Source organism: Carassius gibelio, chromosome B6, assembly GCF_023724105.1.
Source record: "Carassius gibelio isolate Cgi1373 ecotype wild population from Czech Republic chromosome B6, carGib1.2-hapl.c, whole genome shotgun sequence".
Classification (NCBI taxonomy): domain Eukaryota; kingdom Metazoa; phylum Chordata; class Actinopteri; order Cypriniformes; family Cyprinidae; genus Carassius; species Carassius gibelio.
In genome coordinates this window covers 8,727,199-8,751,397 of record NC_068401.1, presented here as the reverse complement: position 1 = coordinate 8,751,397, position 24,199 = coordinate 8,727,199, and the positions used below count along the sequence as shown (strand labels likewise).

The 24,199-nt window shown below is 35.6% G+C and overlaps 3 protein-coding genes across 7 annotated transcripts; 1 reads left to right on the top strand and 2 right to left on the bottom strand.

The window, feature by feature from the left end:
* Nucleotides 1-177: 177 nt before the first annotated feature.
* On the top strand, nt 178-13,595 carry tgfa (transforming growth factor, alpha). 5 transcript variants are annotated; one of them, XM_052558743.1, is made up of 8 exons: nt 178-663; nt 4,973-5,066; nt 5,227-5,367; nt 7,402-7,516; nt 8,335-8,484; nt 8,971-9,080; nt 10,911-10,931; nt 11,074-13,595. In XM_052558743.1, exons 2-8 carry the CDS (start codon nt 4,979-4,981, stop codon nt 11,079-11,081), a joined length of 633 nt encoding a protein of 210 aa, XP_052414703.1. In that variant the 5' UTR covers nt 178-663; nt 4,973-4,978; the 3' UTR covers nt 11,082-13,595. The 5 variants fall into 5 exon arrangements, with proteins under 5 accessions (XP_052414703.1, XP_052414702.1, XP_052414704.1 ...); XM_052558744.1 differs by lacking the exon at nt 10,911-10,931 and having other exon boundaries at nt 179-663; XM_052558742.1 differs by lacking the exons at nt 10,911-10,931; nt 11,074-13,595 and having other exon boundaries at nt 8,971-9,124.
* A 3,394-nt stretch (nt 13,596-16,989) lies between these two features.
* hdhd3 (haloacid dehalogenase-like hydrolase domain containing 3) lies at nt 16,990-19,204 on the bottom strand. Its single transcript, XM_052558738.1, has 4 exons — nt 18,666-19,204; nt 18,380-18,498; nt 17,932-18,296; nt 16,990-17,641 (listed from the first exon to the last, which is right to left on the bottom strand). Exons 3-4 carry the CDS (start codon nt 18,259-18,261, stop codon nt 17,246-17,248), a joined length of 726 nt encoding a protein of 241 aa, XP_052414698.1. The 5' UTR covers nt 18,262-18,296; nt 18,380-18,498; nt 18,666-19,204; the 3' UTR covers nt 16,990-17,245.
* A 155-nt stretch (nt 19,205-19,359) lies between these two features.
* trub2 (TruB pseudouridine (psi) synthase family member 2) lies at nt 19,360-21,584 on the bottom strand. Its single transcript, XM_052558737.1, has 8 exons — nt 21,284-21,584; nt 20,994-21,128; nt 20,815-20,889; nt 20,665-20,726; nt 20,391-20,472; nt 20,225-20,297; nt 19,973-20,109; nt 19,360-19,881 (listed from the first exon to the last, which is right to left on the bottom strand). Exons 1-8 carry the CDS (start codon nt 21,399-21,401, stop codon nt 19,577-19,579), a joined length of 987 nt encoding a protein of 328 aa, XP_052414697.1. The 5' UTR covers nt 21,402-21,584; the 3' UTR covers nt 19,360-19,576.
* Nucleotides 21,585-24,199: the final 2,615 nt, after the last annotated feature.

Genomic DNA, 24,199 nt, shown 5'->3' with positions numbered 1-24,199 from the left:
TGTAAGTTAGTTAGTTCTGAAAATAAACGCAGTCAACCTTTTTTTGTTTTTGTTTTTGTTGCATATTTAAAAAAATAACTTACATCGAGAAAAAAAGGTACACAGGTCTAAACAAAATATGTTAAAACACTATCAGATCTCCATCAACGCACGCCTTTAAATCACACGAGCGCACACGCATGACACAAGCACGCGCTCACAACAGAAGGATGTCAATGGTGTGAAAAGGGTTCTGTGCTAGGAGTGATTTAGGAGTGTATTAGTAACGGGGTTTTGTAGTTAACAATGTTTTATTATCTTTATCGTGAAAGTGAATTAGAACTAAATATATAGATAGGGCTTCATATGACGTCAGTGGTAAGACGGCGTTGCTCAAGTTTGAAAATACCTGAGTTGACGCATGGCGTCTTTTGTCGAGTAGGACACATGAAGCTATGAAGAAAGACATGCACAGTTTTACTATGGAAGTCAGTTTTCTAACCTGTGCAGCGGACTATCAATAATATTGGCCAATCTAAAGAATACGAGCGTGCCTTCATCTATGTTGACAAAGATAAATGATTTAAAATAAGAGACGACGCTGCAAATCCTCCAACAACAAGTGATTGAAACGCCTTATAATGATGTATCGTGCTTTTTGGGATACAATATTCCTTCTCACCGGTGAGTTAAAGTGTTTGATGTTGTGTTCATTCAATTTACTCTAATTATGTTTATCTTGGTACTCAAATGTAAATAGTATGTCAATTAATGAAGCAAAATATTAGAGTTAAATGTATGAAAAAGTTTAGCCTAAACAACCCACATTGCCTCAAGTGGAAACTTAGTCGATCTATCAGAATCTTTTTCATTCAGAGGTTGAATTGAATCTGAGAGTTGTAAATAACCTTATTTTTAGCATCGTGATTTGACACTCTATTCATCTATATATATATATATATATATATATATATATATATATATATATATATATATATATATATATAAAAATAATAATATAAGGGTCCACTTTTCTCCTGACATCCACCATTTCATTCTCATAATTAGTAATGAAAGACTAATGTTATATAATTATTCTGCTTTGTCGTGCAGATTTGATAGTATGAAGAATGTCCTGTCAGTGTTTATCCAAGGCACTGAAGAAACAGTGGTTTGCTGTCCTTTTTTTGTCTAGCAGCTTCTTTGGCTCGGGAGTCTTGCTGCTGTCATTAACAAGGTTAACAGAGCTTAGTTTAAATATAGAGCCACTCTTTACCTTCCATCTTTTATGGCTTTGTTTCTACAATGAAGGCAAGTTTTTAATTCAGCAAACCGTTTCAGTGAGAAAAGTTTTGTAAAGATTAAAGGAATTTTAATATCAGATGGACATAATGTGTTGTTGCTTTCTGTGCTTTTAATATTAAAGTGATAATATGGTGTTACTAAAAATAACTTTGTGTATTTGGTGTAATGAAATGTGTTTATTCGGATTAAGGTTCAAAAAAAACTTTTTTCCCCACATACTGTATATTATTGTTTTTCCTCTATGCCCCGACTTTCTGAAACACATGGATTTTTAGAAAGCTCATTTGTCAGAAAAGCAAGGTGTGCTCTGATTGGTCAGCTATACAGTGCATTTTGATTGGCCAAATACCTTAAGTGTGTAACGGAAATGTTAAACCCCTTACCATACTGGCACAACGAGGCAAAAACTATACAACCCATTACAAAAGAGGCATTTGTTGCATCCAGTGGGGACATAATTACTGATTATAATGACTTCTACTGTCTTTTTATGCATTGCGTTGCATATGTCTGCATTTGTGATAAGAGAGACGACAAACAACAAGCGCTACTCTACACTGCTCAAAATTCGCATTTGAATCATCAATGGCAAATTATTTAAATATGTAAACATATTTACAGTCTGTGAGTAAGAACAGCAGGCATTGTAGTCTTCTCTCCCAGGATCAGGAAACAGTCCTCCATAAAATGCATTGCATACATGTGAATATTTGGTTGTAAATAGACCTTAACCACTGATTTCTAGTTGTGTCCTCTTTTGGAAGGCCAAATAAAGTAGTTTCACTTTTACAATGAAACACCTTGTCACACATGGGCGGGACTCCACTTCGTCCAAGGTGAAAGTCGATCTGGCGATTTTACAACATTCCCATAATTACGAGATTCCAATATGTAAAAAGTGTTCTGGTCCTAGTAGAACTCGTAATCACAACTGGTGAACCGGGAGTTTTCTGAGAGCTACGACCTGGTACCTCGTGACCGCTGTACCACCTGACCACCACAGGCTCTGTTTAGGAGTTGATAGTGTTGCCGTAGAAAAGCATAATTCTGAGAACATGAACAGTTCTGAGTAGAACGTCACATACTGTCACCTCAAAATTACTGTAATTACAATATGGCGTGAATGCAGCAAGAGTTACGCATTCATTCTTTGCGTGAACATTTTGGTGGTGTTATGCAAATCTTTCCACATCATGACGTAGCCATGTGGGGGTGTGTTAGAACGAGCCATTTAGAGGGTGTGTGGTTGACATTTAACTTTTGTAAAGAATATCTCTTTGGTTTTACGACTTTAGTCTTTGCTACTTGACAGATCTTCTTTATGCACCAAGAGCATGTAACACTCCAAAGAGAAAGGAAAGCTTGAATCGCATCATAAGAACCCTTTAAGCAAATGTTTGTGCATTACATCATGACTGGATATTTTTAAACCTGTCTGATGCAGGATGCTCTATGGTAAATCATTGACATTACAGTACGAATTTCTTATGAAAACAATTTTACAAATAAATTAGATTGGATTTGACTTGACTTGATGCCTTATAAATAGCTAATTTTAATTACTGAGTAATTGTATCTGTATTGCAAGCACCTGTTTTATTCATCTTTCCAGTAGGCTAGTAAATGTACCATTATCTCAGTAAGTGGTTTTGGTACAATGATGTTTAACGAATGGAGTTTGGTATGTAAACCCTCAAGTAGGAATATCCTTGCGATGATAAAAAAGGGTTCAATTCTGTCATTAATTATTTACCCTCGTCTTGGTACAAAATTTTGTGACTTACTTCACATGTAGATATTTTGAGAAATGTCTCTGTGTTTTTGTCCTTACAATGAAAGTGAATAGTCACCTAAACTATTTGGTTTCCAGCATTCTGCTGTAAATCACCTTTTGTGTTCCATAGAAGATAGAAATGTTTACTATCAGAAATTAATTTTTCTGTTGAATATTCATAATTTGTATTTTAAATATTGATTGATGGAGGAAGAATGGCATTGGTGTGACCTGGTTCAAACTCTTTTTATGCTGCAAATATGTCCAACTGAACAATTCTCAGACTAGAGTTTAATCTAGTCAGTTTATCAATGTATTTATGATTTAATTGTTATCGCGGCATGGGCTGTGGAAACTAAAACATTATTGTAAACCGACAAGCTTTCCTGAGCAGTTTTACTTCACAATGAAACACAGTACCCTCTCATTTAACAGGGATTTTCATAAAGCCCCTGTGCACAAAGAATAAGAACATGCCTTGAGGTCCCAGACTCTTTCAAGTCATTTTAGTGACAGATGTTGTATCAGTATGCATGGCCTTTACTTAAAAATAATACACACATATGTATATGTGTATATATATATATATATATATATATATATATATATATATATATATATATATATATATATATATATATATATATGTGTGTGTATGTGCAGACTGTCAATCTTTAAAACATTTTTTAGCTCCAAGCGGTGATAATTGTGGTACAAGCACAACCCTGTGGGTAAATTATGTCAAAAAGACATTGGCTTGACATAAAAATAAAAAAAACATGTCAAAACATGCAAATCAAGCTGATATCAAAATCTTGCCACAATGTTGATTTGATGTAGGTCTGTGCAATATATCGAAATATCGCAAATGTACATATCACAATATGCATATCGCTACGGCTTGCAATATTTGGGGCCATTAACAAAAGACACAGATAAAATCATTCATTGCTCTTACCTTAATAACTTTTGTAGCTTAAATAAGAATCAGTGCATATTGAATTGTAAATACTAAGCAGTGTTGTATTTTTCCTTTTTTATTATTCAGTTCATAAACTCATGTTAAAATGACATTACGTAATGCTAGAGTCATAGTCACTTTCAAAAGTTGTTGTAGGGGTGCTTTCTTCTCACAAAAAAGTGAAACGTATGCTATTTATATTAGAATCAGACTGAGCTTTATTCACCACTTAAAGGGATAGTTCACCCAAAAAGATAGTTATAGAAGTTCACACAACTGACTCCATAACAGCGGAGTAAAATGGCTTCAACTGAAAATGTGGCACTTTAAGCATTATCGTATCACATATCGACTATCGGATTATTTTATCAAGTTTATAGAGTTATGGCATATCGCATTTTTCTTCAATTTTTGCACAGCCCTAATTGTTTTCAGTAGTTTGGTTTGCCATTAGTGTATTGCTACGCTAATGGTACAATATTCTAAAAAGCATATCAGAACTTTCAGTATTGATTAAATAAGTTTATTTATAATAAACATTTTCTTATCTCAACTGTCATGTTGGATTTATTTTCACTGAGCTCATTGCAGTGCAATTCTATGCATATATGATGCCTTCAAACTGTCTTACTGGGTATTGCTAACATTTTGAGCAGAGTGAAACATTTTGTGATTTGTGGTGGTTCTGTCATTTCTGTAAATGTACAAGTGAATTAAGCACACGACAAGGATTCCTTTGACAGTGTCTTACCTGTGTATGCGGAGAGATCCGCATCACAAATCCACTTTAATTTTATCTTAACCCAGTCTTTCTCTAGCAGCTCTTAAAATAGACTGAAGGTCAGAAGTCAGTTACTCCCACTGATGTTCCAGGGCTAAAGTCTAAAGCAAGTGGGTTTTAAGTAGCTATTCCTCATTTGCGCTGGACGCCACTCAAGCCTTTTTCTCTCTAGTGTGTGATGCTGTTGTTCCGCTGTTTTCTCATTGCTGTAACGGTCATGAGTCTGGCAATTTTTGACTTTGTTGGATCCTCATTTTCACATTTGGGTAAGGTGTTCACAATACTAGATTTTACAGAGTCAGTAGTAGTTGTATTTGAATAGTTTTTTGAACACCTCATCATAATCTACTTAGCTGTTCTCAACAATATTAGAGTTTCAATGTAGTACTTTTTTTTTTAAATATATGGTGCTGTTTGATTTTTTAGGCTCCCTTTTTACATATGGGCAGGTGCAAGAGAATTCTACCTCAACAACGACCATTGCAACCACAACAACAACTACTACTACCACTACCACAACCACCACCACCAGCACGACGACAACCACTACTACTACACGTGTCAAAAGTATGCTCTGTCTGCCTTTTTCTTTATGCTCCACTCATTTAGGCCTTATAGACTGAAATCAAATGTATATTTTTCTGAAAAAGAATTAATGTATTCCATATACACCACCAATTATTTTGTCTGCCAACCCTTTCCTTCAACAATCAACTGCAATAGTGTATTCATTTTTCAGTGCAATGGCCATATTTCAAAATCCTATCCACAACAGACCCCCCCCCAAGCCCCCATCCTACATTTTTTCTTTTTTTTTTGTTAATCTTTTACACTTAGATGTTTGATAGAATACGCAAGAAATATGTAATAACTAAGTATTTTCATTGACCGTGTTTTGAAAAATGAATAAATAAATAAACAGTTTAGATTTCTTCCTCCGTTCATGAAAAAATGCTAGAAGTGGACACATGGTAATACTAGGCTGCTAAAACAAAGAAAGAATATTTTAGTCATTGTCCATTAAAAATGTATTTATTATTTATTCATTATACTCCAGACAGTTTTTATCCTGTAGACAAAGCTCACAATGATTAGAAACGGGAATCTGTCAATTTCAAGAAAGCCCCTCAGATCTTGATCTGTAGTCCTGGCTAAGTCTTGCTTTTTATTGTTTTACACTGTGTCTGCTTTTGTACTTTCTTCAGATCAAAAGTGCATCTTAGGAGTCTGAGTAGAGTCTGAGAAATAGGCGAGTCTTGAAAAAAATAAAATCTAAAGGACTGCGGTCTTCCAGATAATATAAAATCCTCTAATTCTGATTGGCTGAGACCATGGAATTGCTTTCCTTCTTTCCACTTCTTCAGTTTCCACCGATGCCTTTCACAAAACATCACCACTTTGGCTCTAGCCTTGATGATAATAAAGGCTGGAAATGTAATATTAGTAGATAATTCTGTTTGTGTTAAAGTGGGGTCAGTAATGATGAAGTAATCATATGTGCTGTTCCTAAATTTGTTGAAATGCCAAAGTTCTGTCATGAAACTCTAGATGGCGCAGACTGATGGGTCGTTAATGCAAAATGACATTCACAGTTTTAAACTTCTGGGCATAATCTGATTCATTCATGTTGCATACACGGCGAATAAACTTGCTGCTTTAAATAGCTAGTTAGCATCCACTAGAGCATTTTACTGCCTGCTTTTAAGCCTGGGACACGCCAAGCCAATGGTCAGTCATCGGTGAACATCTGTCAGGCTAGTTTGTTTGTTGTGTTTCTCATGTCTGTGGCAGTTTGCCTGATTCAACATGTTGGTACGAGTGATAACTCTGATTTGATGCTAAGTTTAGTTTCCGAGAATAAAGCGGAAATTATGAAAATAAGTAAGTAAGTGAAGGCAGCACTGACAGAAGGCCAAATGTTACTTGATCTTTCCCATTCCAATATGTGAATATTTTCATAACAACATGAGCCGCTTACATATTCAAAATGATAAGCAAGCGCTGCTCCTGTTTAGGTTTCGTATATCTGCGTATGTCTCATATATCCTAGTTTTGGTTTCTCCTTTTGAATGGTGAACATATACTATTTATAGCTGCTGATATGGACAATTAAGGCAACAACAGTCGGCTTGGTGTATCCCAGTAGATTTGCTCTAAAAACCCTCCACCTTCCCCAGCTCCACCTGTATAGATCTTGTTATTAAAAATGCTGCTTGTGCTGCAGCAGTATGTCTTAAATGTCACACAGCACCGTATTGGCAGTAGCAAGTTCCTGTATTTACTTGGCGGCAGCAACAGCAGCAATAATCTACAACAACAGCAATAACCAACCTGCGCAGCAATTCAGTACTGTAGCAGATCTGTCCTGCCAAGACCAAATACATTAACGTTGTCATATCCATCACCATGCTAAAATCTTCAGAGAGTTTTTTGTGATAGAACTGAGATAATGGGCAGTGGTATTATTATTGGTCATTGGGCATAAAATTAGCAAATACATTTTTAAGTAATTCTTGCATAGATCTTCATGTATATTTTATTAAACAAGAAATTGTTGTTTATGCCCATATTGAAACCAGCTTGTTTATTCTGTTCTTGAAGAATTTATAGCAGCCGCTGTCCACTCTCACTTCGATGACTGCCCGGACTCCCACAGCCACTTCTGTTTTCATGGCACATGCCGCTTTCTCATACTGGAGGAAACACCTGCATGCATGTAAGTTATAATATTGTCTTTTTTTTTTTTTCAAATTGAATGAGATTTTTTTGTTCCATGTATTTTTCCTGTGTTCTGTCTACCCCTAGTGTGTTAACAATCCAGTGTTCACATTTTTTTAATTTGATGATAAACAACAATCGTTTTCAAGCAATCAAAACACATCTATATGTCCAAGCAGTCTTATTTTCTGCCATATATATTTTTAGTTGCTATAGGTTATAGAGACTGGAAAATTATTTTATGTTTTATTTAATGCTGTCTCTGTCAGCATTGCTGTTGCAGTTTTTATAGGAAGTGAAATGCTTTGAATCTTGATCACTGTGATTGTAGTTGAGGTCAGATTAAAAAAAAAAAAACACAAACATATTTTTACATAAAAATGATGCTAAACGGACTGACATGCATTTTGAATGATGCATTTTTTATAAATTATGACATTTTTGTTAATTTTTCCTTGTCAAGAAAAGCATGTTTTTTCCTAAATTGCGTTTCCGTTTATAAATGTGGCTGAATAGCAGTATTCAGATCTGTGTTGGTGCTTGTGTCTGAGTCCTACTGTTGTCAAGTAGTTTACTGTTTTCTCTGTGTCCACATCTGTATGTCGTAGTTCATCTCAAATTGTCAAATTAATTATAGTCAATTTGAATTTGATTGATTTTATGAACATGATACTAGCAGATTCCTAATTTGGGAAATAAATGCTTAATACTTAAATCTATTGAATATACTTATGATTTCCCATGCATATTTTCATATTTGTCTTTAGTTTTCTAAAGCCCTCTTTTTCAATTATTTTTTTATAATTGTTTGTGTAGATGTCATCCTGGCTTTGTGGGTATGCGATGCGAACATGCAGATCTCTTGGCTGTGGTGGCGTCTAACCACAGGCAGCAGACTGTGGCCACCATGCTGGTGTTGTGTGTGGTGGGCAGTGTTTTACTCGTGCTGTTCTGCACTTTACTAAAGTGAGTATTATTCATTTAGCACCCTTTTAAATCTGTATTTAATATTAACTTTTTTTAACAAAAAAATACAATAAAATGGTAATATTGTGAAATAGGATTGCAATTGAAAAGAGCTATTTTCTATTTTAACACACTTTAAAATGTAATTTTTTCCTGTGATGGCAAAGATGTCATTACTCCAGTCTTCAGTGTCACTGGATCCTTCACAAATCATCATGCTAACTTAATGCTCAAGAAAAAATTCTTATTATTATCAATGTTGAAAACTGTTTTGGTGCTTAATATAGCAATTTAGAAAGTAATAAAATCAAATGAAAAGTACCCAATTTTTTGGAATCTGATTAGGATTCCTGCATGTATCATAATTTCCCAAGAACAGGTTATTTGTGTGGTTTTATATCTGTCTTTGTTAAATTAACTGTGCAATAAAAAATTTGGTGGAAGGAGAAAAAGGTCATATATAGAGTTTACACATTGTCTCTCTAGTTGTTGGTGGAGACGGGGTGGTTGTGGGCGAGGTAACACCATTTCATGTTGGTCGAAGAAGCCTAGGAGTATTTTGACGGGTGGGACATCCTGCTGTCACTCAGAAACAGGTATTCTGGTGTTACATTTCCCTTTTTACACAACTTTTTGCTGAGTTGTAGTGTCATGTGTTAAGTGTCATGTGGTGTCTAATTATGATCAGCAACGGGGTGTTTGCATACCGAGACCAGCATATGTGTGAGGCATTTAAAGGGGTCATCAGATTCCCATTTTCCACAAGTTGATATGATTCTTTAGGGTCTTAATGAAAAGTCTGTAACATAGTTTGGTTAAAATTTGGTTAAAAACTAATTTTTTTTTTTTACCCTGTCAAAAACAGCTCGTTTTGTAGCATTTTTCTTTAAATGCTCTCTTCTGAGCTGCTCTCAGAGAGACTGTTTACATTAGCCGCATTCATTGCCGCATTCATAGCACATTATTAGGAAAGGAGATTTGCTAAGATTCATTACAAAATACTTCTTACTTTTTCTGTTGGTGAAGCTGGACCACAAATTATTTGCACGAAGATAGAGGCATTTATGGCGCTACCATGAGACAACATCAATAAAACCCATAGTAAACGAGGCATTTGTTGCATCCACTGTCTTTTTACCCATTGCGTTGCGTATCGTGCTGTGTAAACATGAAACCATGTCTGCATTTGTGATCGGTGAAACAACAAACAAGAAGTGCTACTCTAGTACACTGATCAAAACTCGCGTTTGAATCATCAGTGGCAAATCCTTTAAATATGAAAATGTACTTACAGACTATGTTTCAGAAGTTGGAACTGCCCTACTTTATAGAAACAGACACCGGCATCGTAAGCTACTGGTTCAGGAAATAATCCTTGTCCTCCGCAAAATGCACAGGACGCATGTGAATATTTGGCTTGAACTGTTCTGGAACAGTGTTGTAAATACATCTTAACCACTGATTGCTATTGTTTTCTCTTTTGGAAGAAGGCCAAACAAAGTAGCTTAGCTTTCACAACGAAACACAGCGTTTCTACAACATGGCGCCGTTGGCAACACCGAGAATAAAAGTTAAGCCTGCTTTCTTTGTGTGAACATTTGGCCTGCATTATGCAAATCTTCCCACGTTGTGACATAGACGTGGGGGGTGTTAGAATGAGACGTTTTAGGGGGTTGTGTCTTAACTTTTATAAAGAATATCTTCTTTATGCACCCAGAGCTTGTAACATTCCAAAGAGAAAGGAAAACTTGAAATCACATCATATGACATATGACCCCTTTAAAAGTCTTTCCCGTCTACTGTCCTGGCAGAATAAAAGTATTAATTGCTTTCAAAAACATTACTGATACCAAACATTTGAACAGCAAATAAATAAATAATTCTTAAGAAAATCACATGTAGAAATCTTTTAAATTTTTCTACAAAAATGTTTTCAAAAATATAAGTTTTAAAATTAAATTATTTTTAAAAACAATTCATCAAGCGTGTCTAAAATTTAGCCTGGATGCATTTTCATGTTATGTTGTGAGTATATGTTCCTTGTCTTAGTGGGCAGATTACATATAATCACTGGAGGAACTGAATATGTCCAGACAGAATTATACATCTAGAAATGGAATTGCTGGAATTTTGTCCATACAAATACCCTCAGTTATCTCTTGTCTGTCTGCTCACAATCATGTTTGTTGACTGAGTATTGCAAACCTTTAATTAGATTTGTCAACAGTACATTGTCACATACTTTGTCAGCATCGTCAGGCACTTCTAATTGTTAGATGGAACTGTGGCTGTTTCCACAGTAACATATCAATACATTTGCATCAGTAATCTGTTTTTGAAGTACAACACTGTGTCATGTTTGTCTAACGTGTGTATGTTTTGTAAATTTTCTCTTCCACTTCCATCTTGTCTTCTCATGTCATCAGAAAATGTTCCTTATGCACAAGGTATTTATAAAGTGTTTTGGAGTAGTTTGATCAACCCCTTTGCTTTCCCTATTCTTAGAATCTTATTATGTTAACAAAAAGGTTTCTACATTGCTTGTAATGACTTAATGATTTTATTTTTCATTTGATTTTTCTCATGCAGTGGTTTGACCTGCGTTTTCTGGAGCTCATGCAGGTGCTCTCTTAAAACTGAGACCACAAAATCTTCCATCTTACTCCTGGACTTTCCTATGACTACGTTTCTCAGACTGGCACAGCTGGTAAGCACAGCACGTATTGAGAGCATTTCGATGTGGGCAGTGGGAGAACTCATACATGGAACTTTACATACAGACAGACTGTGTCATTCCAAAAAGGATATTTTTTGCAACAACAACAGCAATGACAAGAGTTAAAGATAGAGCTCAAAAACGGAGAAACTCTGAAAGAAGCACTCAGAACAAGCTAGATGGAGCTCAACTACAGGATCCAGTGATGTAAAGACAGGGCCATTTCAAATTAGATACAGATTGATGGCCACAAAAACTGATCTGAAACTGAAAACTATGAGAGAGGTTTTAAAGAAATCATTCTTACTAACAGCGCTTATCTTAAACCTATAAATATTCTGACTGATGTGTAAGACAACATTTTCCCTATTTTTGTCTTTTAAAATGTTTATTATAAGCAAAACACTTATAGTATGGCATTAATGGGACGTGAGACTCATTAAAAAGTAGTTTAATATATACTTTTTAACAGGGATATAATATCACATTATTTTCTGTATCACATTAATGGATAAAGAATGGGAGATAACGTTTAAGTCAGTCAGGTAGCATAGTAATATTAAAACTACCACAGACTCTTTTGCCAATTTATTTTTAGCTTGATCTCCTTATAATGTTGATTAAAAACATCGTAATCTTTCATATATTAACAGCAAACATAAGACACTTTAGCTGGCTCTGAGGGACAAATAATATATTTTACACATTATAGCACTTTTAATTATTTTAATTAATTAGAAATTTAAAATGTATGGGGGGGGAGCAATCAAAATTTTGACATGTAACTTAAAGTTATGCATAGATTCTCAAATCCAACACTATTTTCTTCATGCACAAAAAGTGCTTGTTCATATAATGTGCTGTCAAAGTTATGTCAACATCAGTTGGGTAAATGGTTTGTAAACGGAGCCTCAGTATGTTCACTATTTTTAGTCTGCATCTGCATGTTCACATATGGCAGCCTATGATTGGATGCATGTTTATCTGATCACATAATTACACTTATTTCACTGTGCACTTGTGTGATGTACATTTCAAACGCATTGTGAATACACTTGGGTTTTCCATGATGGATGTTTGTGGAATAACTCACTTGAGGAATAAAACACTTCACTGTATCCTAAAGTGCACCATTCTCATGTTTATTGGGGCACACATATGCATACAGAGGCTCAAATCATTTTAGGTTTGATGCACATTGTCCTTGTTAACTTATGCTTATAAGTCATATGGAAACTTTTACACTGAAATATTTTAATCCTTATGTTGATTTTGTTTTCTTTGTCTTATCTGTCCCCAAAATTGGCCAATCTCATGTTATACTACAAATGTTGATTGACCCTTAAGGGCAGAGGGTTTATATATCTTTATTTTGGAATGTCAAAATGTGGTGCTAGTACAAGTATATAAAATATGCCATTGCATGTTTTATTTAATTAAAACCCTTCTCGGAATGATTTAGTACAAAAAAACAACTGTGATGCAAAATGATTTGGTTGTGTTCTGTTTTGAGATCATGGAGGCATTTGAAGTCTGATCACTGTGTAAAGATTCATGAAATATTTGATATAACGATCCCAAGAGTCATCTAAGTGTTAGCATGGGCAACATTTGAGTTGTCGTCTATGTGAATGATTTTGATCAGTCTGAAAGAACAGATTCAGGATGGCTGATCTATATTTACTGATCCTATTATGTAACTTTATTATAAACATTTATTATATAAACAAACAAATGTGATTGTATAAGGAGTGCATATAAAATTCCTGAGAAATGAGTGATTGAGAGTGGAAAGACAGGAAAGAAAATGTATGTAATTGAGTGTTAAACCTCAGATATATCAAATGCAAGGTTTTTTTTTCTTTTTTGGTCTTTGCTTTGGTTAAAAAGGTAATGTAAGCATTGGACATTTCAGACTGAACAGTTTTGTAACATTCAGTCATTGCATAATTTTCAGATGTAGAATTGCAGCCATCCGTTATGATGATGTCACACTCATAGACTAAGATGAATTGGCCTTAGACTAGAGATGATGTTTGGTGTCGCATCTCTTTCTTCGTTCCAATTGAACCCTGTTTTAAACCCGGTGACTGCTTACTGACTGACATTTATGTATGATATACTGTAAACACCATCCGTCGTTCTCAGTACTGTCTTGTTTCATGTTGGGAAAAATGCTTTGTAAATAATGTGTGTGAATATTATTTTTGGTTGTTCTGTATTTGGAGAATGCAATGTTTTCTTGACTATCACTAATCATCAGTCAAGCATGAAGGTAAAAGTCAGATGATTCCAATAAGACTGTTACTTGCTTGACTGTATGACATTTTGTTGAGTGTTATGAGCTCTTTGTCTAAGTTTGCATATTTTTCCAAATATCACAAAGTGCAGCAAATTTTTGGACTGGACCGGATTCTTTTTTTATCGTAATTTCTTGTTTCATTAATCTTTTATGAAGCACACTCTTCCTTCCTGCTAAGTTATAAACCGCTATGTCCATATGTATCCTCTGTTATCTGAATATTTTAAAAGGGTCAAACAAAGAGTCAGAGTGCTCTTTTTGCTGCAGGTGAAGCTAAGCTTTTTATTTACTTACTTGCCAATTTATTTATTTGTTTGTTTGGTTAAACCTTTTGAGTTGAGGGGAAGGCCCCTAGAGATCATGGCTGAGAGCAGTTAAGCTTGCGCATGAGTGACCACATGATGCAAAGTGCCTGTGTGATGGACATTGCGCAAGTATTTTTATTTGTAATTTACTTTCTGTGCTCATACCTTATTTTGGCTTCATTTCTCTCCACATATTTTATTCCATTTTATTTATTTGTAGAGCAAGTAGTTTTTCCCTGAAAGGAACCCTTACTTGCTAAATAGATGCCAATAAAGAGCCTTTAACATCCATGGAACTTTGCCACAGCAAAAAACGGTTCCTTATGGTAGAAAAAAGTTATTTTAGATTAAATCCATCCTCGCACTAAGAAAAATACAATTGTTCTTTATTGGAACTGTTCACTGAAAGGTTCTTATTTTGCATATTTCATCTTAACTGCTCTTAACCTCGATCTCCTCTCCCTTGCTTCTTCCACCACGATCCTCTGTTGATGGGTTTCTTAATCCCATTAAGCTTTTCAATTGGATTGCAGCACAGCCCCTCATAGCCGACTGGCTGATCCTCCAAAGCCAGCTTTGTTTTAAGAGCTCTGCTTAGGGAACTCCAGCAATATACACAATACACTTATGGAGCAGCGAGATACCACAAAAGAGCGGATGTACAGTATTGTTCAAAATAATAGCAGTACAATGTGACTAACCAGAATAATCAAGGTTTTTCGTATATTTTTTTATTGCTACGTGGCAAACAAGTTACCAGTAGGTTCAGTAGATTCTCAGAAAACAAATGAGACCCAGCATTCATGATATGCACGCTCTTAAGGCTGTGCAATTGGGCAATTAGTTGAATTAGTTGAAAGGGGTGTGTTCAAAAAAATAGCAGTGTGGCATTCAATCACTGAGGTCATCAATTTTGTGAAGAAACAGGTGTGAATCAGGTGGCCCTATTTAAGGATGAAGCCAACACTTGTTGAACATGCATTTGAAAGCTGAGGAAAATGGGTCGTTCAAGACATTGTTCAGAAGAACAGCGTACTTTGATTAAAAAGTTGATTAGAGAGGGGAAAACCTATAAAGAGGTGCAAAAAATGATAGGCTGTTCAGCTAAAATGATCTCCAATGCCTTAAAATGGAGAGCAAAACCATAGAGACGTGGAAGAAAACGGAAGACAACCATCAAAATGGATAGAAGAATAACCAGAATGGCAAAGGCTCAGCCAATGATCACCTCCAGGATGATCAAAGACAGTCTGGAGTTACCTGTAAGTACTGTGACAGTTAGAAGACGTCTGTGTGAAGCTAATCTATTTTCAAGAATCCCCCGCAAAGTCCCTCTGTTAAAAAAAAGGCATGTGCAGAAGAGGTTACAATTTGCCAAAGAACACATCAACTGGCCTAAAGAGAAATGGAGGAACATTTTGTGGACTGATGAGAGTAAAATTGTTCTTTTTGGGTCCAAGGGCCACAGGCAGTTTGTGAGACGACCCCCAAACTCTGAATTCAAGCCACAGTACACAGTGAAGACAGTGAAGCATGGAGGTGCAAGCATCATGATATGGGCATGTTTCTCCTACTGTGGTGTTGGGCCTATTTATCGCATACCAGGGATCATGGATCAGTTTGCATATGTTAAAATACTTGAAGAGGTCATGTTGCCCTATGCTGAAGAGGACATGCCCTTGAAATGGTTGTTTCAACAAGACAATGACCCAAAACACACTAGTAAACGGGCAAAGTCTTGGTTCCAAACCAACAAAATTAATGTTATGGAGTGGCCAGCCCAATCTCCAGACCTTAATCCAATTGAGAACTTGTGGGGTGATATCAAAAATGCTGTTTCTGAAGCAAAACCAAGAAATGTGAATGAATTGTGGAATGTTGTTAAAGAATCATGGAGTGGAATAACAGCTGAGAGGTGCCACAAGTTGGTTGACTCCATGCCACACAGATGTCAAGCAGTTTTAAAAAACTGTGGTCATACAACTAAATATTAGTTTAGTGATTCACAGGATTGCTAAATCCCAGAAAAAAAAATGTTTGTACAGAATAGTTTTGAGTTTGTACAGTCAAAGGTAGACACTGCTATTTTTTTGAACACACCCCTTTCAACTAATTGCCCAATTGCACAGCCTTAAGAGCGTGCATATCATGAATGCTGGGTCTTGTTTGTTTTCTGACAATCTACTGAACCTACTGGTAACTTGTTTGCCACGTAGCAATAAAAAATATACTAAAAACCTTGATTATTCTGGTTAGTCACATTGTACTGCTATTATTTTGAACAATACTGTATTCTAGTGTCGATTATGTGAACATCACCTGAGGAAACAAGCAGGAAACAGCGACTCTGTACGGGGACAATATTCACCGTCTCTGTCCTGCTGGTGTTTGCCCTCATTTCAAAATCTTCTCATCTTATGGAAATTCCACAATAATTGAAGAGCATTATCATCATCTTATTGTATTTTTGCCATTCTCATTTTTGCCCCAGTTCTTTTTAATATCAAACCATAGCTGGTATCTGCTGAAGCAGATGTGAGGGAATAAAAGGGTTATGTGATCTCCTTCACCATCTATCCACAGCAGCCTCTGCGCTGAAACAATGATATCAGCTCTCTACAGAAACTGCCCCTATTGTTTTTAATATAATTGTCTTGAACTATTTCACTGAAAAAATTATATTCTGATCCGTACAAAAAAAACAACAACAACAATTATATTATATTATATAAATAATTTTGTTTGCTTTTCAGCTGATGTTATCAGTCCATGAAAATGTTCAACAATGTTTAAAAGTTCAACTGTCACACCAACTTAAAGTAACAATGTCCCTCATAGTCTATTACAAAACATTTAATGTGTTTTAATGCGTTTTTGTCTTTAACTATAGGTTAATTTATTTAATAATCTATATACAAGTCGTAATCGAGTTATTATTTGCCAATTTATCACTAAACAATTGATTGTTAATTTCTTTATATGAAGAGTACATTTGCAAAAACATCCATTTTTAAGAATTTTCAAAACTCATGTTTTGATAAGAAAATTTAGCAAATAAACTCTTCATAGAGGGAGAGAGAGAGTAACTGAGACCATCAGTCAAACCTTTATATTTGGGGACTATATCTGACCAGTATTTTACCAGATGCTATATCTACAAATGACTGGTAACAATCTGACAATTTTCACAAACAATATATAATTTATTGGCAGATTAACAATAAAATAATGTATTGGCAATTACGGTTTTATTAAATCTTAACTTTTAAAAGAACATGATTTTTTTGTTTTCCTGTCCCACATTGATGTTTCAGCTTACGTCTCGTTTCATCATATAAAACGTGCATCTGGGAAAAAATATGGTCCATTTAAAATGTGTTTAACCCTGCAGCAACATTACATAATCATCAGCTGCACTGGATAAAATGTGTGCACTCTTCAGTCTGCATCCTGTTTTAATCGAGCTGGTAGTTCATCTAGGCTGTGTAATCTATGCTGTGGAGGAACATCAAGGTGCCCGTGACAGTCTTGTCTGTCAAGCAGGTAACCTCTAATACCCAATGAGCGTGAGGTCAGGTAGTCCTTCACAAAATGGTCCCCAACGTGAACTACACTGGAGGCTGGAACACCACACCGTCCCAGTGCCTGGATAAAAATGGCAGGGTCTGGTTTAGCAACCCCAGCTTCTTCTGAGGTCAGCAGAAATGAAAAGTGATTGAGAAGTCCACATCCCCTCAGGATCCCTTCCAAACGCTTGTCGAAGTTGGAGACTATGCCTTGCTCGAGTCCTAAAGCGGTGCAGAACTTGAGGGTGCTATTAGAATCAGGAAACACCTGATGATGACACAATCTGAGATTATAAACATCCATCTTCCTCATTTTAGAGTAAGTGTAGCATACTTCAAAATAACAGTATGAACTTGCCTACATGTAATCTGTTTCAATTAGTAATTTATGAGGTCGAGAAATAACTGGCAGTGGAGATGTGTATTGAACGAGCGCCCCCTGCAGGGGATTTTGGAATTAGTAATAAAACCCGCTTAAAATATTGAAACAATATAATTTTGAAAGAAAAAACAACAGTTTTAAAGGCTAAAATATCTTATAAGTAAAATACCCCTTACCTCCCAGTTTTCTGGTCCACAAAAGTTGTGATAAAGGTTGTGGGCTAGACTGTCCAGTAAAGCAGGGTCATCTACCGCACACTGGGCAAAAGTGTCCCTCACTAGTCCAGTCCACCACACCTGGCTGTTCATGCCCTCAGCTCTGCCATAGTTGGGAAATAGGCGTAATTGCTGCCGGTAAGTCTGTCTGAAAGCAGTTTCTAGCTGAGCAGCTGGCACCTTGAGTCCTGCTCTCTCTGCTTCGAGGCAGTACTGCTCTCCAACCGAGCGGCGGACCTTTAACAGGGTGTCCTTCACATCCCATAACACCCAACGCACTGGCTCTCGCATCACCGACACGACTGGAAACCGACACGTCTTATGCTCTGATAACAGGAATGACACATAACCTACAGAAGCTAACGTAAGGTTGAAAAGCAAGGTGATAGAAAGAAAATAGTGTGCTTACTAGAAGTTGTTTTCCTCTAGGGGGCGCCTGGCGGCTCAAAAGCCGAATGCCACATTGAAACGCATTTAAATCTCAATGATTGTTTTTGTGCCGCTGGGGATATTTGAACCCTAAAAACACTATCATATAATAAAATAAAATAATTAAAGATTTTTCAATTGAAAGGATTCTGTCATAAATTGCAAATGTCAACCAGTAATCTCAAATGAACAACATTAATGCCTCATTCAGAGTAAACAATAACAACTGTGCTTGGTCCATTGCGAGAAGCGATGAGAAAAGCAACCTGTATCACGTGAAGATGTGCTACTTCAGTGGCCTGGACGATTATTTGTAGCCGAGTGTTGAAATTTAGAAACTTAAAAACCGGTTTAATTTAAAATACATTTTTAGCTACTAATCATGCCTGCCTATTTAGAGATGATTTCAAGACCCGTCGTTTTGACAGCCCTACTCGGTTCCTGCTAATTGCCTTTCTACCCACTATTTCTATTATAGCTAACGAGTTCTTCATTACAAATGTCCGTATAGGATCGGATCAAGCGAACAAGGGTTCCCCCATTTGAAATAATTTTTTTGTAGTTAGGCAACGCTTTTCGTCCAACCGATATTTAGACATTTACATTTACTTCAATACGTTTGTCTTCGGTCCTTGAAAGCAGAAAATATCACATCACACTGGTTTTACTCTATTATTGAGCACATCTTACAGACTCCCATGTTTTTAATATCAAGTTAGTAATATTTTATATGGCCTAACCCTACTCCTGACATAACCATCACAGAAAACTGTGACACTAGATTTAAACAGAAACACGATTAAACTGCTTTATAAGACTTTTAACCATTGAGGACATGTAAAAGTCGTCATAATTGTTCTCTATTTAAGTGTGGAAATTTGGCCCTCACAAGTATAGCTAAACAAGTACACACACACACACACACACAACTAAATATTATAAATTATGACATTGAGAACATAACTAAAATACAGTTTTAATGATGCACAATGACGATCATATAACAAATTCATAAGTTATATTGAATAGACAAATACATCTCAGAATTCAGAAATAAAATCATGATGAGGCAGATGATAAGTTTAATTTCATGGTTTGTTCTCCCCTCGCTCAGTGTCACAGGTGTCTCTCTGTCCACAACTGTATCAGAAGTAGAGCTTGAGAGTTCGACATACTCTTAATTTATTTGCTCAGTTGGACTTCTGGTTTGCTCTTGGACCTCTACGCTTGAGTTCGATTGAGCAGCAGTCTGCCTGTACATTTCTGACTTCCTGATTTTGCGAGTAGTCTTGCTAAAGTGAGCAATAGCTTGGATAATGCTGTCAGCAGTCCAGTGTTGTCGGGTGAGTGCATTCTCTACTTTGAAGGGACCGTCTCGTGTACGACGCACTACAGAACAGACTGCGGATGTCCTCAGCTCTAGTCCAACCTCATGAATCAATTTACGCAGATATTTCTGAGTCTCATTCACACACTGGACCTCTGATTTGAAGTGAGGAAAAGAAATGTTAAAGGACACATGTTAAACATAAACTTCTGTATAAATACGTAATATATAAATCAGGGTACTAACCCAGTGTGAAATGTGGTGGATTGAAATGTATGCATCGCAGACCAGTCAGAATCGGTGGGCTTTTACCATGAGGATACAATAAACCCCTCACTGCAAGCTCGTAAGCCTCCTGAGTGCTCAGATCCACCTGAGAATACCTGCGCAGAGACATAATAACATACGCAGAGATGTGCTATGGTTTAACCAAATATTTACACATAGTTGAACAGTATGAAATGTAATATCTAGAATAATATTCTTATAGTGGCTCACGTAATTAAGGCTTTCTGGTTGGCTCCCTGTATCATGGCAAGAACTCTCTCGAGCTTATCCAGGGTAACGTGGTCTACACAATAAAGACAAAGTTTACTACAAATTCTTAGTCTGTGTACTATACATAACAAATATGATAGTTATGATATTGTAATGCAAACATTACCATATGTGGTTTTTTCAATGACTCGGCCTGTGTAAGTGAAATTATCAGTGGCTTTTCCAAACTCCCCCTCAAGTGTGTAGTCCTTCATAAAGAAAACAAACATAACAACAACCTGCATAAAATTGTCTATTAGACATCTGCTAAAAGTACAAATTTGATCATCACTTACTATGAATTCATATTAAATCAGTGGAAAAAAATTCAGGCAGAAAACAATTAAATAAAATGGCAGTTAAATGTGACAATTATTAGGCAATATAAAATATAATTTTACCCGAGTTACATGTGATTTGCACAGATGCTCCAGCACTCCATTTCCTTTCCCAACGCCTAAAACTGAGGTAAAAATATGAGAGAATTGAGCACATAGTGCATTCCACAATTAAATCATTTAGAAATGTAAGATTTAAACATTTTTGGTCACCTAACACCCCGGAGGAAAAGGCATCCAATCGATGACCAACTCCGACATGAACCTTATGAAACTGTGGCCCTGTCACTACAGAGGAAAAGTTATAATTTTTAAGGTAACAATGCATGACTGATTTACAATTATGCATCAACCATATATATGTATGTGTGTCTATATATATAGCCACTAACCTAGAGGATGGTCTGCCAGTGTGGGGACCATAGAGGGTGATAATACGAGATCTTTGGAGCTGCTGTTGTCTCCACGGGACAGAAGCTGGAACTGCACCGCACGCTGAGGAGCAGGAGGAGGACAGGAGTTCAGCGCTTCAGAGGAGGACAGGGCATGCATTGAAGGAGGAGAAGAGAGTTAAAGTTTTCAGTTACACTAATAATCTTGTAATTAAATTAACTAATGATATATCACAAAGATAGTCGTTAACTATAAGCATTTACTTCACAAGAAGTGACACAGACACTACCTTTTAATAAATTGGACTCTATGCTGTCACGAACATGTTTCCAGTGAACTCCCTGCGGTTTGTAAACAGCGAACAGACCGTCCATTTTACGGAAAAGACGTACAGCCTGAGTGGTCATCTTTGCCCAGAAACAAATGTTACAAGCATCAATATAATCTTAGGTAAATAAACAAGAAAACAAAAATTAACTTGCTGCTGCTGTGCCAAAATTCTCCAAGAGCGCCCATAGACAGTAAAAGAAAGAGAGCGCCGTGTGACCTTCTTCTTCTACTGGCGTGACAGTAAGTATCACAGTCGCATCAGCGCCCTCTACTGGACGATACACTTCAGTACCCTGCCAGATAAATGCTCTAGTACTACCAGCTAAATAGAGCGGTAGCATGTGTTTTATTTTATTTTTTAATGGAATTTATGAAATTTTACTATTATATTTCCTGGATTTGTATTATTATTATGTTATTATTAGTAAGTAAAATAGGCAACAACAAAAAAAGGTTCAATGGTTTATATTGTTTTTTTTTTTGTATTTGTAAATTTGAGATACATATGATATAAAAACAAATGATTTGATGAGATGAGTGTAAAGCAGGGAAGTCAGCATTTCTTTCAAAATGGTTAAATAGGGTTAATCCTTTAGTATGTAGAAATATTACGAAAGATCTGTGTGCCAGCCTGGTATTAGTTACACCACTTCAGTGTGTGGTTTACATTTCAATGAATACACAAAATGAGTAAATGTTATGCAGTTCATAATAGGTAGCCTACATATGTGTATTCTGTAATGCCGCAGCCTAGTCATAATGAAATTAAGCAGGTAAATGTTGAACAAATATTATAAAGTGTGTTCATTCAGCCTGATTGATCGTGTCAAGAAGCTGGTCTATTCAAAAAGTCTTCTCCATTTTGAAAAACACCAGCTTAAATAAAGCTTTGACCTTTATTTTTGTCATAGGTAATGATTTATTGTATAACACATAATTGACTTGTCAAACCCACATACAAAAATGACATTATAAAATATTTAATGGTTTACATAGTTATGCTGATAAAAAAGAATAATGGGGTAACAAGCATAAATCTTGGTGTGGCTCAACAGTTTATGACCTGTCCCCAATAAAACAACAAGGTTTATTACATGTACACGTTGGCTTATTATGCATAATTGCTATAAGTGTATGCTTTAACCAGGGGTGCTGTAATGGGTGGGGGTTATTGGGGGGTGAGTCTATGATGTTCAGGAGGCCCAGAAACAATATCAGCACACTTGGTTTTAACATTAATTTACCACTGGAATCAAATCAGACCTGGACAGTCTCCTTAAAATCACAGGAAGAACAAATAAGTTAAATGATTATTCTACCTTAAACATTCCATTATTGAAGTGTTAAGTGCATTTAATGCAATGAATTTCAATTTAATTGAAAGTTTACTCGGACAGTGAAAAATCCCCAAATAAATGTACAAATGATTTACTATTTTCAAAACTTTTTTAATTGTTATGAACTAGCAAATATAATTACGCCATTCACATTTTATATTAATAAAATTTTATTACACACTTGTCATAAATTAGTCTAGCAATTAACTGATAAGATGAATCAGGTCTATTAGAAAAGTTTGTACTGAGTCTGAGAAGCAGTTTTAGATAATTAACCAACAGCGTGCAATATATCACCAGCTAAAAGATGATTCATCTAATTGTATTTGCAAAAATGTTAGAAAACAGAAAATATCTACATTTAAATTTAGTAAGATTTCATAAGAAATTGTACATTTATACATTATACATTATATTTTGTCGAAAAAATATGCACATAATATACATAAATAGATACAAACTTTTATTTTAAATTTTTATCACATTATTATCGTACATACATAGTAATTAGGATTGTGATTTGTCCCATGCGAGAATGTGATGATATCCTCACCCAGGGCCGGGTTTCCCGATAAGGATTGATCTTACCACTTAATGTATGACGCAGACATGCGGTATAATTTTCTACCATACAGTCTATGTTTTCTACACAGAGTTGCGCCTGACGCTCGAGGTGATTTCAGCGTCTGTCATCTCATTGAGGATGTAAACACATAAAAAAACCACCGGAACTGCTCAGTGAGTCACTTCATGAGCATCTGATCATTTGATTAAAACTAGGGTCATATCACTTACACAGAACTGTAAAAGTGTTAGTGGCAACCCATCAAAATAAAAGTCCGGTAAGTTACTATTTTTCAGTAGAATGTACACAGCCTACTACTACTATACTAAAATGAAACAAACATTATTTTTTAAGGATTAATCACACAACATTTCTTCAATGTATTCATTTTAATAGTAAATCCCCTTTGTTTGCCAAAAAATTAAAAGATTAATGATAAATGAAATTAATATTTTATGTCTTCATTTGATAACCAGATAGATGTAAATATACAACAGAATTTCTGAGGGGAAAAAATTCATAAGGCTACTTTAAGAACAAATTGTATTAATTAATTTAGTTGTTTATACATTCAAATAATTAGACATGCTAAAACAGAATTTGGTAACAATAAAAGTATAAATGATTTAGTAAGAAAAAATTAAACATTTCATAGGGCCCTAAACATGAAATTTTGAAAAATACGTAATTAATTGATTTATGTTTTTAATTAATTAGACATGCTTTTTAATTAATACAATTTAATTTAACTATTAAAAAGGAGTTGAGAAAAATTAAAACTGCACTGAATTGTTTGAAATGAATAAGTATACTCTATATGGTATGAACATCATGTGGCTCAAGCAATGTGTCCCAAACCTGTTGATAGTGTCACGGTACCCACAGGATTATCAAACAGATATTTATGTACCTGCCATTTACTGCTATTACTAAGGCTATCTATTGTTTGCAGGCTCGAATGTTCAAAACATGA